The sequence below is a fragment of the Carassius carassius genome, chromosome 48 (genome assembly GCF_963082965.1).
Source record: "Carassius carassius chromosome 48, fCarCar2.1, whole genome shotgun sequence".
NCBI lineage: Eukaryota > Metazoa > Chordata > Actinopteri > Cypriniformes > Cyprinidae > Carassius > Carassius carassius.
Window position 1 is genome coordinate 15424323 of NC_081802.1, and position 16973 is coordinate 15441295.

At 43.8% G+C, this 16973-nt stretch overlaps 3 protein-coding genes and 1 long non-coding RNA gene across 4 annotated transcripts; 3 read left to right on the top strand and 1 right to left on the bottom strand.

Moving 5' to 3' along the window:
• The first annotated feature begins 449 nt into the window (after positions 1–449).
• Positions 450–717, top strand: LOC132131841 (uncharacterized). The gene is made up of 2 exons (XR_009428956.1): positions 450–522; positions 602–717. It is a non-coding gene; the product is annotated as an uncharacterized LOC132131841 (long non-coding RNA).
• A 3488-nt stretch (positions 718–4205) lies between these two features.
• Positions 4206–5317, bottom strand: LOC132131836 (zona pellucida sperm-binding protein 3-like; the record flags this gene model as incomplete). Its single annotated transcript, XM_059543969.1, has 3 exons — positions 4711–5317; positions 4353–4471; positions 4206–4269 (listed from the first exon to the last, which is right to left on the bottom strand). Coding segments are annotated over exons 1-3 (717 nt in total), but the record flags the coding sequence as incomplete, so codon positions are not given.
• A 2083-nt stretch (positions 5318–7400) lies between these two features.
• Positions 7401–8372, top strand: LOC132131802 (zona pellucida sperm-binding protein 4-like). The gene is made up of 5 exons (XM_059543923.1): positions 7401–7545; positions 7619–7811; positions 7884–8031; positions 8111–8183; positions 8263–8372. The coding sequence occupies exons 2-5, from the start codon at positions 7708–7710 to the stop codon at positions 8337–8339; spliced, it is 402 nt and encodes a 133-aa protein (XP_059399906.1). The 5' UTR covers positions 7401–7545; positions 7619–7707; the 3' UTR covers positions 8340–8372.
• A 5586-nt stretch (positions 8373–13958) lies between these two features.
• LOC132131604 (zona pellucida sperm-binding protein 4-like) lies at positions 13959–16040 on the top strand. The gene is made up of 8 exons (XM_059543665.1): positions 13959–14561; positions 14631–14818; positions 14887–14984; positions 15056–15213; positions 15287–15479; positions 15552–15699; positions 15779–15851; positions 15931–16040. Exons 1-8 carry the CDS (start codon positions 13961–13963, stop codon positions 16005–16007), a joined length of 1536 nt encoding a protein of 511 aa, XP_059399648.1. The 5' UTR covers positions 13959–13960; the 3' UTR covers positions 16008–16040.
• Positions 16041–16973: the final 933 nt, after the last annotated feature.

Here is a 16973-nt window from a genome sequence, read left to right on the forward strand (position 1 = left end):
CATCACAAAAGTCCTGCGAGAGCCTGTGTATGTTGAGGTGCACATTATGGAGAGGACTGACCCCAACATTGTCCTGATGCTGGGACGTTGTTGGACTACTTCAACCCCCAGTCCACTCAGTCTCCCCCAGTGGGACCTTCTGATCGACGGGTGCGTGTACAGCCAATCTTCATCCAGTTAGTCTGCTGGGAGACCCTTTCTAACCTTCTCTTTTGTCTTCAGATGCCCTTACCAGGACGACCGCTATCTGACCACACTGGTTCCAGTGACTGGATCGTCTGGTCTTCAGTTCCCAACCCACTACAAGCGCTTTGCTGTGAAGATGTTCACATTTGTAGATCCAGCCTCACTGGCTGCTCTGCAGGAAACCGTATGCCCCCCTTTACTTGAACATTTGTGTATTTACTACTTGTGGATTCTATGACTTGAGCCTCTTTCTTCCCTGTCAGATCTTCATCCACTGCAGTACAAAGGTGTGCCATCCATCATCTGGCTCTTGTGAGCAAAGCTGCACCAGGAAACGTGAGTTCTTGCTTTCTCTCGACAAAAAGGAACTGAGCATTTTAGAAGTGCGTTCTCACTTCTAACACTTCTCTTTCAGGAAGAGACACTCGTATCAAGGCTGTCTCTGGGGAGCAGACTGTTGTTTCTAGTGGAGAAGTTACTCTGGTCATGTAAATCTAGTGTTTTTAATAAACCGTGCAGAACCCTGAGGTATCTCTTTGTCTATTGTTTTGGTTGGGCAGAATCCGGGATTACATGCCTCTTCCCAGTTGTTTTTTCCTCACACTATTAAACCAAGGTTTCACAACCTTTTGTAAGGTTGTGCATTCCTTTATCCATCCTCCAGTTGTTAACCTGGGGCAGCACAAGGTTCCCCTTTTTTAATTTGTCTTCCAAACCGTAGTTTGGTTCCCGATATTCACAATATAAAGTTATGTGGATTACTTGCGGCTTTTGTTTTAAATCCAACTCAAATTGCTGAGCTCAAGTTTTAAATGGAAATCAATTCTCGACTGTCTTGAAGCAAACAAGAAACCGTGTCAATTGTCCTCAACTCAAAGTAATGATATTAAAGGGATCCTCCTCCCCAAAATGAAAATGGTGTCACTAATCACTTACCCCCGTGTCGTTCCAAACCTGTAGAACCTTCATTGGTCTTTGGGACCCAATTTAACCCCTTACTTGTCACCCCCCATTTTCAGCATGGAGACACGAATGACATGCCCAAAATTAAAAGGTTGCTGCTAACGAGTCTTTCTTACTAGATACATAATCAACATCTGTTCACAAAGCTGACACCTCAAAGTTTACTGTTCAGGAATCAGAATTACTCAGACGGTTATAATAGAGATATATGTAAGCTGAAACATGTCAGTAAAAATATTAAAAACCTATTTAAAAGTGACGTAGGATATGATTTTAGATACATAATGAAGCTAAAGCCACAAGTCTACTAATACTTCATTTTGATATTTCAGAATATAATCTCACAAAGTGTGAAATTTATGAAACCTTTTCTAAGACCGTGTCATGTGTGTTTTTAGAGAAGGCTAGTAAAATTGATTTATGACTCCTGGAATGCGATCATCTCTTGTTGGGACCGGCAAAACTGCCCCATTCATGATTCTATTGTTGTTACGAAACGAGCCTTTCACACATGGGCCAGGTATGACACAAAATCCTGATTCTTCATTTATCATTATGCCAGTATACATTTACCCCACTATTATCAAAAGCCTTACTATAAAAATACAACAAAACATTTTCTTACAACCTTTGACAAAATGATTACAAAATGCATTATGAAGAAGAACTGCACCTGCTATGTAGCTGCATTAGAGCTAACGTTAGCATCAAGCTACATAAGACTATTCATGAAAATTAACCGATTGTTTGTAATAACCTCCTTTTGCGATCACATGTGGAATTTTACTGCTGTAAAAATATGCTATTTATAGCCTTTTACGTCGCTGCACAAGTTAGCATTTCAGATGTACATTTTTAATAGTTATAAAAACGCCCAAAATCACATACCAACCATTAACTAACGTAATCGTGTGTTTATTATTTGGATATTTCATGGGTACAGAGGTTTCTCTGTGTGGTTGTGGTCAGATATCGACACAGAAGTGTACAGGAAATGCATCATGGGTAGGATGGGGCGGGATATGATGCACAGTTATGATGGACAAGACACGGGCGAATCCGGTCTCTGTCAGCGCGCACACGGAAGACTATTCACACAGAGACAGGGCTGGGAGCGGATCATTATCATCAGATCACGTAAATCAGTGGAAAATGATTAGAAATGAGGATTCTGACTGAAGAAATATGAAGTAAACATCAGTAAATATATCTCTGTGTATATGCAACTTTTGACTATAAACCCTATTTGAACACAAACCACTGCAGACGTGACTGAATATGAATGCTTGGTGAATTTCTATTCTAAAAATGACTCCTATTTATTTTGTACTCCTGACATAAATGACGGTCACTGCAACAATGTTTTATCAAAACATTGGTCAAATATCGAAGCTAGAGTCTTTAAACTTTCAACTGATGCACCGTTTCTCCAGGTCAAGTGAGAGAGTGATGTTTAACGTACTGTGAAAGTAAAACAATAATCTGGGGCCGGTTTTTTGGGGTGGAGTATCCCTTTAGTATTGAAACCGCCCAAGATGTTGCACAAGTGACAAACCAACAGTTTTCAAAAAAGGTCATTCACTGAGAGTCCAAACATTAGTTCTATTTGGGTGTCATTTCGTCAATGATTTTTCAGAATTCTAACTGACCTGCTACTGCACAAAAAACCCCTTACGTCAGTACAGGTTCTGCAAGTTTGGCACACCAAATACTACACTGAACTTAAGCGATGCCTGCCGTTTTCCTAAAATGTAAAGCCTATAAATAACCCGTCTGAAGGTGGAAAATGTTGTGCCAGTGTTGATACTGGGAGTGCGCTTCTATTGTACATGGATTTGTTCAAGGAAGGGGACGTTCACACAGAACTCTTTTGGCACAAGTGCCAATTAACAGAATTCCCTTTACAGTACTCCTAAAAAAGGGAGCTCACAGCAGGTCCCTTTAAAAGGTTTATTAACTTCCCTTACGAGAAAAGGGAGCCTTTCCTTCTGGCAAGAGAATAGGTACAGTAGGACTACCCACTTCCTCGCACAAAATCAATTGGTTAAACTAGACAAGAAAAACAGAAACAAGAATAAGTTTGCTCCCCCACATTTATTGAAGACCAGCTAAAGTCTTCTTGTGCTCTTGAACCACTACAGGACCGAGCGAGGCCTTCCCTTCCCACTGAAGGCCTAGAAAAAGCAGACACCAAAGTTAAGTGCTTGAAGGGTCAAAAACCAAGCTTAAAAGCACCTTCCTACCTCCAAAAGGAGAAGCAGCAGTTCCACCATCAGGACCACATGTTGAGTCACAGCAACCACAAACCTGGTTGTTCCCATCAGCAGCAAGCCACCTGCAATACGAAAAATCAGACTTGGCACCTTTAATGTATTCGTAAGTGGCATGAACATACCCATTGGCAAAGGAACAGGATTTGTGGAGCGCGTCACTAGGTGCAGAAGCAAGAGTGGCCTTCAGAACACACGTCATGTAGATCTGCAAGAGACACCACGGGTAAGGGGACACAAACCAAAGCAAATGGGAGAGGTCATTCTCAAACACTCATACATACAGAAGGACTGGATCCCCCCTGGAACATGAAGGCCTCCAGCTGGAACCGGATTTTGTCTTCCTGGGATCGAGGCATGAAGCGCGAGCTGGAAGCTGTGACCTTGGCATCCACAAGACATCTAAGGAGTAAAAAGTAGTTGTCAGGGACAAAGTGGTTACAAGGAGCAAACGCGAGAACAAGTCAACTCTGCAGCATCTGGTGACATGAACACACCCATGATTCTCAATGAACCAATATCTCGGAAGGGCGTTCACATCAGGTACTTGGGTGGCCACACAGCTGTCCACAAACACACGCAGAGGGACGTGGTTGTATACCTTCACAGATGCCTCAACATTAATAACGTCACCCAGGAAGTAGGAGTTTGAAGGCCTCTCATAGGACCAGTCATCTGCAAGAGGGAAGAACTGCTTAGGTACAGCCTCGTTCAGAAGGCAGAAGGTCTAGAGAAACTGCACAAACCAGTCATGAGCTTCAGGGAGAACACCAAGACTTCTTCACCAGCCTCCGTTGAGGCATAAGGGACCCAAGTTGGCTTCAAGGCACTACTGCTGACATTTTGAAACCTGCAGTTCAAGAAGTGACCAATTAAATGGGCTTCCAGTTCCACCACTGCAAGCAGTGCCACAAGTCACAAAAGGTCGCTTACCTTTGATAGTGGCATTGAACTCCAATAACTGCACCACCTGCACGGGTAATCGGAGTGCCAGCAAACGCCTCAGGAGTGTAGGTAAGGGCAAAGGTGTAGACAAGCTCATCCTTGGTCATCTATAGGAGACTGACGTTGTTACCAAGAGGGTTCTCCGAAAAAGAGAACCCATTCCAAAAGGCATCTTAGCAAGTCCTGCCATAACACTTGGTTACCCGAGTAAGCAGTTATTAAGAGTCTTTCCCACTATAAGAGAACCGTCCCATGGATGGTTCCCTGAATCTAGAACGTCGATACCAAAACAAGGGCCTATTTTTAGTAGGGTTCAATAAATCTAGTAACACTTAACAGCTCTTACCATCAAGACACTGTTGCAGTCCTGCAGTTCATTCTCAAAGAAGAGCACCTTAGAGCCTGGGACCAAACCGACAACAGGACATCCTCCCAGAGTCAGACCAGATGGCTGGATCAGTTCACCATTGCTAAACAAGTCCTGCTGTACCTCCACATGATTCCGGTTCTCACCGCATTGAATAGCTACACTACTGGGGGTCACAGGTTGCCTCAAATGAAAATCCACCGCCATCTCACTCGGCACTTCTGGAACAACGGGGAACCTCCAGTCCAAAGGCTTCACTGGACCCTGCAACACCTGCTTCTCCTGAAGACCAAGAGGCTCTTGTGCAAATCCTCTGTAGTCGAGACTCTGAAACGGAGAGGCCTTCTGCAAAGTGTTCCCGAGCACTTGAGAAGAAACAGGCACTCTGGAAGCTGGATACAATTGATGCTTCTTGCTTTTCGGACTTTGACTGGAACTCAAACTTCCAAAAGCATTCTTCAGATCAAACACCACAAGCACAACCAGCACTAACACACATTGCAAAAGACCCATCCTGACAAACGTTAACACAATACCCACCAGTGCTCGTCTTTGCCATTAAGTACAGCTTTGAATTTAAGCGGCTCCTCCCCTTTCAGCTTGATTGATTACCTTTGGACCTCCAAAGGTCTCTGGACCTGTAATTAACAAATGAGAACGTTCTGGAATGTCACTAGCCAATGGAAGGCTTGAAAAGGATCTGAGATTTTCATCTACACTTATTCACAATTTTACAATTAAAGTTTGACAGTGTGTCTATGATAGACAAAGAATGTCATTACAAAAGCGCCTGATATGACTCAAATAATAGAGAATATTCATAAAAATCTCTCTCTCTTTTAATGGATCCTCTGCAGTGAATGGGTGGCATCAGAACGAAAGTCCAAAGAGCTATTATAAATATCAAAATAATCCACAAGTAATTCACATCAATTACGGTCTTGTGAAGGGAAAGGCTGTGTGTTTATAAGAAACAAATCCATCGTTGAGAAATTCAAATTCAAATTATTGCTTCCAGCCAAAATATGAGCTCATAATCCCAGTTAAAGGTGCCATAGAATGCATTGATACTATATTTTAAATGATATCTACATAAAAGGTACGTGGCTTGGGTATGGGCAAAAATTCTCTGGAACGGTTTTACATGTCCATTTACAACCCTGGGATTTGTCCCTAGAATTATTTGGAAGGGTCATGAACAATAATGTTGAGCTCTGCTCTGATTGGCTGTTTCACAGCGCGGATCTCTTCTGTCCAGCGTGAACGATGGCGAGATTAGGCATTAAAACCTGATATGTTTGAGCCTGTATCAGACGAAGATAAAGATTTGGAAAGAATGTTTAGCGTCCGCGTGAACGAGGCTTGAGAGAGTTGTCAGTGAAGATGTGGACGCAGCCTCTGTGTTGCTTTTATAAGCGTTTTTTCTCAATAAGAATTGAATCTTGAGATCCAATGAGAATCACCCAGTTGTTAATGAAGAGGGAGGGACTATCGTTAATTAGCTGAAATCTGTAGAATACAAAAAGACCAAAGGGCAGTAGCTTCACTTTGTGTTTAGCTGTTGAACAATGGCTGGAAGTTGGTGTTTGGCTCAGATTTTGGTGGTCTGTGCTTTCTGTCATGCTGTTCCACAGTGGAGTAAATCGCTTCAGGATGCTCAAGCTCTGATGATCCAGCAAACTGACCAGCAGTTTCAGCTCCAGAAGCCAGTTCAACAGCTAACTAACCAGCAGTTTCCGCCTCGGAAACCAGTTCAACAGCTAACTAACCAGCAATTTCCGCTCCAAAAGCCTGTTCCACAACTACCTACACCGCAGTTTCCGCTTCAGAAGCCAGTTCCACAACAACCTAAGCCGCAGTTTCCGCTTCAGAAGCCAGTTCCACAACAACCTAAGCTGCAGTTTCCGCTTCAGAAGCCAGTTCCACAACAACCTAACCCGCAGTTTCCGCTTCAGAAGCCAGTTCCACAACAACCTAAGCCGCAGTTTCCGATTCAGAAGCCAGTTAAACAGCAGTTTCAGAAGCCAGTAGTGCAGGCAGAGCCCCTTGATAAATGTGCTGTAGCTGATTCTGAGCAGATCCAATGTGGTCTACCTGGGATCAGTGGTGCTGAGTGTGAAGCTATCAACTGCTGCTTTAACGGACAGCAGTGTTTCTATGGGAGGGCAGGTAAGCGTTCTCCATCTTATTCTGTTCGTGTTAAACCGTTTCTCTGAATTTAACCTGCTCTTGTTCTAGTGACTGTCCAGTGTATTCGAGATGGTCAGTTTGTGGTAGTGGTGTCTCGAGACGTTACCTTGCCTCGACTGAGTCTGGATTCGGTTCATCTACTGGGTGGAAACGACCCACCTTGTGCTCCTGTGGGGTCTACACCTTCCTTTGCTATATACCAGTTCCCTGTGACCGCATGTGGCACGAGCGTGATGGTTAGCAGCTGCTACTGGTTTTATTCTGCATCGCTTGGACTGGATGCTGACACCGTTTCTATTCACAGGAGGACGGTGGATATGTGGTGTATGAAAACAGAATGACCTCATCGTATGAAGTGGGGATTGGACCATATGGTTCCATCACAAGGGACAGTCATTTTGAGTAGGTGATCCATGACTTGGTGTGACCACTAATCCCTGATAAATGCTACAAGCTCGCTGTGTGTCGTCCAGGTTTCTCTTCCAGTGTAGATATTCGGGAACTTCCGTGGAAGCTCTGGTTGTGGAGGTCAACTCTGTTCCTCCACCTCCACCAGTAGCTGCTCCTGGACCTCTCAGGGTGGAGCTCAGACTGGCCAATGTGTCACCAAAGGCTGTGCTGAAGGTAAGGTCTTGTCCTGTGTCTGCCTAAAGCCTTTCAAACTGGAGTCTGGTTAAACCCCAGTGTTGTTCCTCAGGGGATGAGGCCTACACGTCCTACTACAGTGACGCTGATTATCCCATCACAAAAGTCCTGCGAGAGCCTGTGTATGTTGAGGTGCACATTATGGAGAGGACTGACCCCAACATTGTCCTGATGCTGGGACGTTGTTGGACTACTTCAACCCCCAGTCCACTCAGTCTCCCCCAGTGGGACCTTCTGATCGACGGGTGCGTGTACAGCCAATCTTCATCCAGTTAGTCTGCTGGGAGACCCTTTCTAACCTTCTCTTTTGTCTTCAGATGCCCTTACCAGGACGACCGCTATCTGACCACACTGGTTCCAGTGACTGGATCGTCTGGTCTTCAGTTCCCAACCCACTACAAGCGCTTTGCTGTGAAGATGTTCACATTTGTAGATCCAGCCTCACTGGCTGCTCTGCAGGAAACCGTATGCCCCCCTTTACTTGAACATTTGTGTATTTACTACTTGTGGATTCTATGACTTGAGCCTCTTTCTTCCCTGTCAGATCTTCATCCACTGCAGTACAGAGGTGTGCCATCCATCATCTGGCTCTTGTGAGCAAAGCTGCACCAGGAAACGTGAGTTCTTGCTTTCTCTCGACAAAAAGGAACTGAGTATTTTAGAAGTGCGTTCTCACTTCTAACACTTCTCTTTCAGGAAGAGACACTCGTATCAAGGCTGTCTCTGGGGAGCAGACTGTGGTTTCTAGTGGAGAAGTTACTCTGGTCATGTAAATCTAGTGTTTTTAATAAACCGTGCAGAACCCTGAGGTATCTCTTTGTCTATTGTTTTGGTTGGGCAGAATCCGGGATTACATGCCTCTTCCCAGTTGTTTTTTCCTCACACTATTAAACCAAGGTTTCACAACCTTTTGTAAGGTTGTGCATTCCTTTATCCATCCTCCAGTTGTTAACCTGGGGCAGCACAAGGTTCCCCTTTTTTAATTTGTCTTCCAAACCGTAGTTTGGTTCCCGATATTCACAATATAAAGTTATGTGGATTACTTGCGGCTTTTGTTTTAAATCCAACTCAAATTGCTGAGCTCAAGTTTTAAATGGAAATCAATTCTCGACTGTCTTGAAGCAAACAAGAAACCGTGTCAATTGTCCTCAACTCAAAGTAATGATATTAAAGGGATCCTCCTCCCCAAAATGAAAATGGTGTCACTAATCACTTACCCCCGTGTCGTTCCAAACCTGTAGAACCTTCATTGGTCTTTGGGACCCAATTTAACCCCTTACTTGTCACCCCCCATTTTCAGCATGGAGACACGAATGACATGCCCAAAATTAAAAGGTTGCTGCTAACGAGTCTTTCTTACTAGATACATAATCAACATCTGTTCACAAAGCTGACACCTCAAAGTTTACTGTTCAGGAATCAGAATTACTCAGACGGTTATAATAGAGATATATGTAAGCTGAAACATGTCAGTAAAAATATTAAAAACCTATTTAAAAGTGACGTAGGATATGATTTTAGATACATAATGAAGCTAAAGCCACAAGTCTACTAATACTTCATTTTGATATTTCAGAATATAATCTCACAAAGTGTGAAATTTATGAAACCTTTTCTAAGACCGTGTCATGTGTGTTTTTAGAGAAGGCTAGTAAAATTGATTTATGACTTCTGGAATGCGATCATCTCTTGTTGGGACCGGCAAAACTGCCCCATTCATGATTCTATTGTTGTTACGAAACGAGCCTTTCACACATGGGCCAGGTATGACACAAAATCCTGATTCTTCATTGATCATTATGCCAGTATACATTTACCCCACTATTATCAAAAGCCTTACTATAAAAATACAACAAAAAATTTTCTTACAACCTTTGACAAAATGATTACAAAATGCATTATGAAGAAGAACTGCACCTGCTATGTAGCTGCATTAGAGCTAACGTTAGCATCAAGCTACATAAGACTATTCATGAAAATTAACCGATTGTTTGTAATAACCTCCTTTTGCGATCACATGTGGAATTTTACTGCTGTAAAAATATGCTATTTATAGCCTTTTACGTCGCTGCACAAGTTAGCATTTCAGATGTACATTTTTAATAGTTATAAAAACGCCCAAAATCACATACCAACCATTAACTAACGTAATCGTGTGTTTATTATTTGGATATTTCATGGGTACAGAGGTTTCTCTGTGTGGTTGTGGTCAGATATCGACACAGAAGTGTACAGGAAATGCATCATGGGTAGGATGGGGCGGGATATGATGCACAGTTATGATGGACAAGACACGGGCGAATCCGGTCTCTGTCAGCGCGCACACGGAAGACTATTCACACAGAGACAGGGCTGGGAGCGGATCATTATCATCAGATCACGTAAATCAGTGGAAAATGATTAGAAATGAGGATTCTGACTGAAGAAATATGAAGTAAACATCAGTAAATATATCTCTGTGTATATGCAACTTTTGACTATAAACCCTATTTGAACACAAACCACTGCAGACGTGACTGAATATGAATGCTTGGTGAATTTCTATTCTAAAAATGACTCCTATTTATTTTGTACTCCTGACATAAATGACGGTCACTGCAACAATGTTTTATCAAAACATTGGTCAAATATCGAAGCTAGAGTCTTTAAACTTTCAACTGATGCACCGTTTCTCCAGGTCAAGTGAGAGAGTGATGTTTAACGTACTGTGAAAGTAAAACAATAATCTGGGGCCGGTTTTTTGGGGTGGAGTATCCCTTTAGTATTGAAACCGCCCAAGATGTTGCACAAGTGACAAACCAACAGTTTTCAAAAAAGGTCATTCACTGAGAGTCCAAACATTAGTTCTATTTGGGTGTCATTTCGTCAATGATTTTTCAGAATTCTGACTGACCTGCTACTGCACAAAAAACCCCTTACGTCAGTACAGGTTCTGCAAGTTTGGCACACCAAATACTACACTGAACTTAAGCGATGCCTGCCGTTTTCCTAAAATGTAAAGCCTATAAATAACCCGTCTGAAGGTGGAAAATGTTGTGCCAGTGTTGATACTGGGAGTGCGCTTCTATTGTACATGGATTTGTTCAAGGAAGGGGACGTTCACACAGAACTCTTTTGGCACAAGTGCCAATTAACAGAATTCCCTTTACAGTACTCCTAAAAAAGGGAGCTCACAGCAGGTCCCTTTAAAAGGTTTATTAACTTCCCTTACGAGAAAAGGGAGCCTTTCCTTCTGGCAAGAGAATAGGTACAGTAGGACTACCCACTTCCTCGCACAAAATCAATTGGTTAAACTAGACAAGAAAAACAGAAACAAGAATAAGTTTGCTCCCCCACATTTATTGAAGACCAGCTAAAGTCTTCTTGTGCTCTTGAACCACTACAGGACCGAGCGAGGCCTTCCCTTCCCACTGAAGGCCTAGAAAAAGCAGACACCAAAGTTAAGTGCTTGAAGGGTCAAAAACCAAGCTTAAAAGCACCTTCCTACCTCCAAAAGGAGAAGCAGCAGTTCCACCATCAGGACCACATGTTGAGTCACAGCAACCACAAACCTGGTTGTTCCCATCAGCAGCAAGCCACCTGCAATACGAAAAATCAGACTTGGCACCTTTAATGTATTCGTAAGTGGCATGAACATACCCATTGGCAAAGGAACAGGATTTGTGGAGCGCGTCACTAGGTGCAGAAGCAAGAGTGGCCTTCAGAACACACGTCATGTAGATCTGCAAGAGACACCACGGGTAAGGGGACACAAACCAAAGCAAATGGGAGAGGTCATTCTCAAACACTCATACATACAGAAGGACTGGATCCCCCCTGGAACATGAAGGCCTCCAGCTGGAACCGGATTTTGTCTTCCTGGGATCGAGGCATGAAGCGCGAGCTGGAAGCTGTGACCTTGGCATCCACAAGACATCTAAGGAGTAAAAAGTAGTTGTCAGGGACAAAGTGGTTACAAGGAGCAAACGCGAGAACAAGTCAACTCTGCAGCATCTGGTGACATGAACACACCCATGATTCTCAATGAACCAATATCTCGGAAGGGCGTTCACATCAGGTACTTGGGTGGCCACACAGCTGTCCACAAACACACGCAGAGGGACGTGGTTGTATACCTTCACAGATGCCTCAACATTAATAACGTCACCCAGGAAGTAGGAGTTTGAAGGCCTCTCATAGGACCAGTCATCTGCAAGAGGGAAGAACTGCTTAGGTACAGCCTCGTTCAGAAGGCAGAAGGTCTAGAGAAACTGCACAAACCAGTCATGAGCTTCAGGGAGAACACCAAGACTTCTTCACCAGCCTCCGTTGAGGCATAAGGGACCCAAGTTGGCTTCAAGGCACTACTGCTGACATTTTGAAACCTGCAGTTCAAGAAGTGACCAATTAAATGGGCTTCCAGTTCCACCACTGCAAGCAATGCCACAAGTCACAAAAGGTCGCTTACCTTTGATAGTGGCATTGAACTCCAATAACTGCACCACCTGCACGGGTAATCGGAGTGCCAGCAAACGCCTCAGGAGTGTAGGTAAGGGCAAAGGTGTAGACAAGCTCATCCTTGGTCATCTATAGGAGACTGACGTTGTTACCAAGAGGGTTCTCCGAAAAAGAGAACCCATTCCAAAAGGCATCTTAGCAAGTCCTGCCATAACACTTGGTTACCCGAGTAAGCAGTTATTAAGAGTCTTTCCCACTATAAGAGAACCGTCCCATGGATGGTTCCCTGAATCTAGAACGTCGATACCAAAACAAGGGCCTATTTTTAGTAGGGTTCAATAAATCTAGTAACACTTAACAGCTCTTACCATCAAGACACTGTTGCAGTCCTGCAGTTCATTCTCAAAGAAGAGCACCTTAGAGCCTGGGACCAAACCGACAACAGGACATCCTCCCAGAGTCAGACCAGATGGCTGGATCAGTTCACCATTGCTAAACAAGTCCTGCTGTACCTCCACATGAATCCGGTTCTCACCGCATTGAATAGCTACACTACTGGGGGTCACAGGTTGCCTCAAATGGAAATCCACCGCCATCTCACTCGGCACTTCTGGAACAACGGGGAACCTCCAGTCCAAAGGCTTCACTGGACCCTGCAACACCTGCTTCTCCTGAAGACCAAGAGGCTCTTGTGCAAATCCTCTGTAGTCGAGACTCTGAAACGGAGAGGCCTTCTGCAAAGTGTTCCCGAGCACTTGAGAAGAAACAGGCACTCTGGAAGCTGGATACAATTGATGCTTCTTGCTTTTCGGACTTTGACTGGAACTCAAACTTCCAAAAGCATTCTTCAGATCAAACACCACAAGCACAACCAGCACTAACACACATTGCAAAAGACCCATCCTGACAAACGTTAACACAATACCCACCAGTGCTCGTCTTTGCCATTAAGTACAGCTTTGAATTTAAGCGGCTCCTCCCCTTTCAGCTTGATTGATTACCTTTGGACCTCCAAAGGTCTCTGGACCTGTAATTAACAAATGAGAACGTTCTGGAATGTCACTAGCCAATGGAAGGCTTGAAAAGGATCTGAGATTTTCATCTACACTTATTCACAATTTTACAATTAAAGTTTGACAGTGTGTCTATGATAGACAAAGAATGTCATTACAAAAGCGCCTGATATGACTCAAATAATAGAGAATATTCATAAAAATCTCTCTCTCTTTTAATGGATCCTCTGCAGTGAATGGGTGGCATCAGAACGAAAGTCCAAAGAGCTATTATAAATATCAAAATAATCCACAAGTAATTCACATCAATTACGGTCTTGTGAAGGGAAAGGCTGTGTGTTTATAAGAAACAAATCCATCGTTGAGAAATTCAAATTCAAATTATTGCTTCCAGCCAAAATATGAGCTCATAATCCCAGTTAAAGGTGCCATAGAATGCATTGATACTATATTTTAAATGATATCTACATAAAAGGTACGTGGCTTGGGTATGGGCAAAAATTCTCTGGAACGGTTTTACATGTCCATTTACAACCCTGGGATTTGTCCCTAGAATTATTTGGAAGGGTCATGAACAATAATGTTGAGCTCTGCTCTGATTGGCTGTTTCACAGCGCGGATCTCTTCTGTCCAGCGTGAACGATGGCGAGATTAGGCATTAAAACCTGATATGTTTGAGCCTGTATCAGACGAAGATAAAGATTTGGAAAGAATGTTTAGCGTCCGCGTGAATGAGGCTTGAGAGAGTTGTCAGTGAAGATGTGGACGCAGCCTCTGTGTTGCTTTTATAAGCGTTTTTTCTCAATAAGAATTGAATCTTGAGATCCAATGAGAATCACCCAGTTGTTAATGAAGAGGGAGGGACTATCGTTAATTAGCTGAAATCTGTAGAATACAAAAAGACCAAAGGGCAGTAGCTTCACTTTGTGTTTAGCTGTTGAACAATGGCTGGAAGTTGGTGTTTGGCTCAGATTTTGGTGGTCTGTGCTTTCTGTCATGCTGTTCCACAGTGGAGTAAATCGCTTCAGGATGCTCAAGCTCTGATGATCCAGCAAACTGACCAGCAGTTTCAGCTCCAGAAGCCAGTTCAACAGCTAACTAACCAGCAGTTTCCGCCTCGGAAACCAGTTCAACAGCTAACTAACCAGCAATTTCCGCTCCAAAAGCCTGTTCCACAACTACCTACACCGCAGTTTCCGCTTCAGAAGCCAGTTCCACAACAACCTAAGCCGCAGTTTCCGCTTCAGAAGCCAGTTCCACAACAACCTAAGCTGCAGTTTCCGCTTCAGAAGCCAGTTCCACAACAACCTAACCCGCAGTTTCCGCTTCAGAAGCCAGTTCCACAACAACCTAAGCCGCAGTTTCCGATTCAGAAGCCAGTTAAACAGCAGTTTCAGAAGCCAGTAGCGCAGGCAGAGCCCCTTGATAAATGTGCTGTAGCTGATTCTGAGCAGATCCAATGTGGTCTACCTGGGATCAGTGGTGCTGAGTGTGAAGCTATCAACTGCTGCTTTAACGGACAGCAGTGTTTCTATGGGAGGGCAGGTAAGCGTTCTCCATCTTATTCTGTTCGTGTTAAACCGTTTCTCTGAATTTAACCTGCTCTTGTTCTAGTGACTGTCCAGTGTATTCGAGATGGTCAGTTTGTGGTAGTGGTGTCTCGAGACGTTACCTTGCCTCGACTGAGTCTGGATTCGGTTCATCTACTGGGTGGAAACGACCCACCTTGTGCTCCTGTGGGGTCTACACCTTCCTTTGCTATATACCAGTTCCCTGTGACCGCATGTGGCACGAGCGTGATGGTTAGCAGCTGCTACTGGTTTTATTCTGCATCGCTTGGACTGGATGCTGACACCGTTTCTATTCACAGGAGGACGGTGGATATGTGGTGTATGAAAACAGAATGACCTCATCGTATGAAGTGGGGATTGGACCATATGGTTCCATCACAAGGGACAGTCATTTTGAGTAGGTGATCCATGACTTGGTGTGACCACTAATCCCTGATAAATGCTACAAGCTCGCTGTGTGTCGTCCAGGTTTCTCTTCCAGTGTAGATATTCGGGAACTTCCGTGGAAGCTCTGGTTGTGGAGGTCAACTCTGTTCCTCCACCTCCACCAGTAGCTGCTCCTGGACCTCTCAGGGTGGAGCTCAGACTGGCCAATGGCCAATGTGTCACCAAAGGCTGTGCTGAAGGTAAGGTCTTGTCCTGTGTCTGCCTAAAGCCTTTCAAACTGGAGTCTGGTTAAACCCCAGTGTTGTTCCTCAGGGGATGAGGCCTACACGTCCTACTACAGTGACGCTGATTATCCCATCACAAAAGTCCTGCGAGAGCCTGTGTATGTTGAGGTGCACATTATGGAGAGGACTGACCCCAACATTGTCCTGATGCTGGGACGTTGTTGGACTACTTCAACCCCCAGTCCACTCAGTCTCCCCCAGTGGGACCTTCTGATCGACGGGTGCGTGTACAGCCAATCTTCATCCAGTTAGTCTGCTGGGAGACCCTTTCTAACCTTCTCTTTTGTCTTCAGATGCCCTTACCAGGACGACCGCTATCTGACCACACTGGTTCCAGTGACTGGATCGTCTGGTCTTCAGTTCCCAACCCACTACAAGCGCTTTGCTGTGAAGATGTTCACATTTGTAGATCCAGCCTCACTGGCTGCTCTGCAGGAAACCGTATGCCCCCCTTTACTTGAACATTTGTGTATTTACTACTTGTGGATTCTATGACTTGAGCCTCTTTCTTCCCTGTCAGATCTTCATCCACTGCAGTACAGAGGTGTGCCATCCATCATCTGGCTCTTGTGAGCAAAGCTGCACCAGGAAACGTGAGTTCTTGCTTTCTCTCGACAAAAAGGAACTGAGCATTTTAGAAGTGCGTTCTCACTTCTAACACTTCTCTTTCAGGAAGAGACACTCGTATCAAGGCTGTCTCTGGGGAGCAGACTGTGGTTTCTAGTGGAGAAGTTACTCTGGTCATGTAAATCTAGTGTTTTTAATAAACCGTGCAGAACCCTGAGGTATCTCTTTGTCTATTGTTTTGGTTGGGCAGAATCCGGGATTACATGCCTCTTCCCAGTTGTTTTTTCCTCACACTATTAAACCAAGGTTTCACAACCTTTTGTAAGGTTGTGCATTCCTTTATCCATCCTCCAGTTGTTAACCTGGGGCAGCACAAGGTTCCCCTTTTTTAATTTGTCTTCCAAACCGTAGTTTGGTTCCCGATATTCACAATATAAAGTTATGTGGATTACTTGCGGCTTTTGTTTTAAATCCAACTCAAATTGCTGAGCTCAAGTTTTAAATGGAAATCAATTCTCGACTGTCTTGAAGCAAACAAGAAACCGTGTCAATTGTCCTCAACTCAAAGTAATGATATTAAAGGGATCCTCCTCCCCAAAATGAAAATGGTGTCACTAATCACTTACCCCCGTGTCGTTCCAAACCTGTAGAACCTTCATTGGTCTTTGGGACCCAATTTAACCCCTTACTTGTCACCCCCCATTTTCAGCATGGAGACACGAATGACATGCCCAAAATTAAAAGGTTGCTGCTAACGAGTCTTTCTTACTAGATACATAATCAACATCTGTTCACAAAGCTGACACCTCAAAGTTTACTGTTCAGGAATCAGAATTACTCAGACGGTTATAATAGAGATATATGTAAGCTGAAACATGTCAGTAAAAATATTAAAAACCTATTTAAAAGTGACGTAGGATATGATTTTAGATACATAATGAAGCTAAAGCCACAAGTCTACTAATACTTCATTTTGATATTTCAGAATATAATCTCACAAAGTGTGAAATTTATGAAACCTTTTCTAAGACCGTGTCATGTGTGTTTTTAGAGAAGGCTAGTAAAATTGATTTATGACTCCTGGAATGCGATCATCTCTTGTTGGGACCGGCAAAACTGCCCCATTCATGATTCTATTGTTGTTACGA

Excerpts from the sequence above, each read along its gene's own strand:
- LOC132131604 (XM_059543665.1), top strand. The coding sequence starts at position 13,961 with ATGGCTGGAAGTTGGTGTTTGGCTCAGATTTTGGTGGTCTGTGCTTTC. Across the intron at positions 15,214-15,286 it reads CACCAAAGGCTGTGCTGAAG|GGGATGAGGCCTACACGTCC; the intron begins GTAAGGTCTTGT and ends GTTGTTCCTCAG. Across the intron at positions 15,700-15,778 it reads TGGCTGCTCTGCAGGAAACC|ATCTTCATCCACTGCAGTAC; the intron begins GTATGCCCCCCT and ends CTTCCCTGTCAG.
- LOC132131802 (XM_059543923.1), top strand. The coding sequence starts at position 7,708 with ATGGAGAGGACTGACCCCAACATTGTCCTGATGCTGGGACGTTGTTGG. Across the intron at positions 7,812-7,883 it reads TGGGACCTTCTGATCGACGG|ATGCCCTTACCAGGACGACC; the intron begins GTGCGTGTACAG and ends TTTTGTCTTCAG. Across the intron at positions 8,032-8,110 it reads TGGCTGCTCTGCAGGAAACC|ATCTTCATCCACTGCAGTAC; the intron begins GTATGCCCCCCT and ends CTTCCCTGTCAG.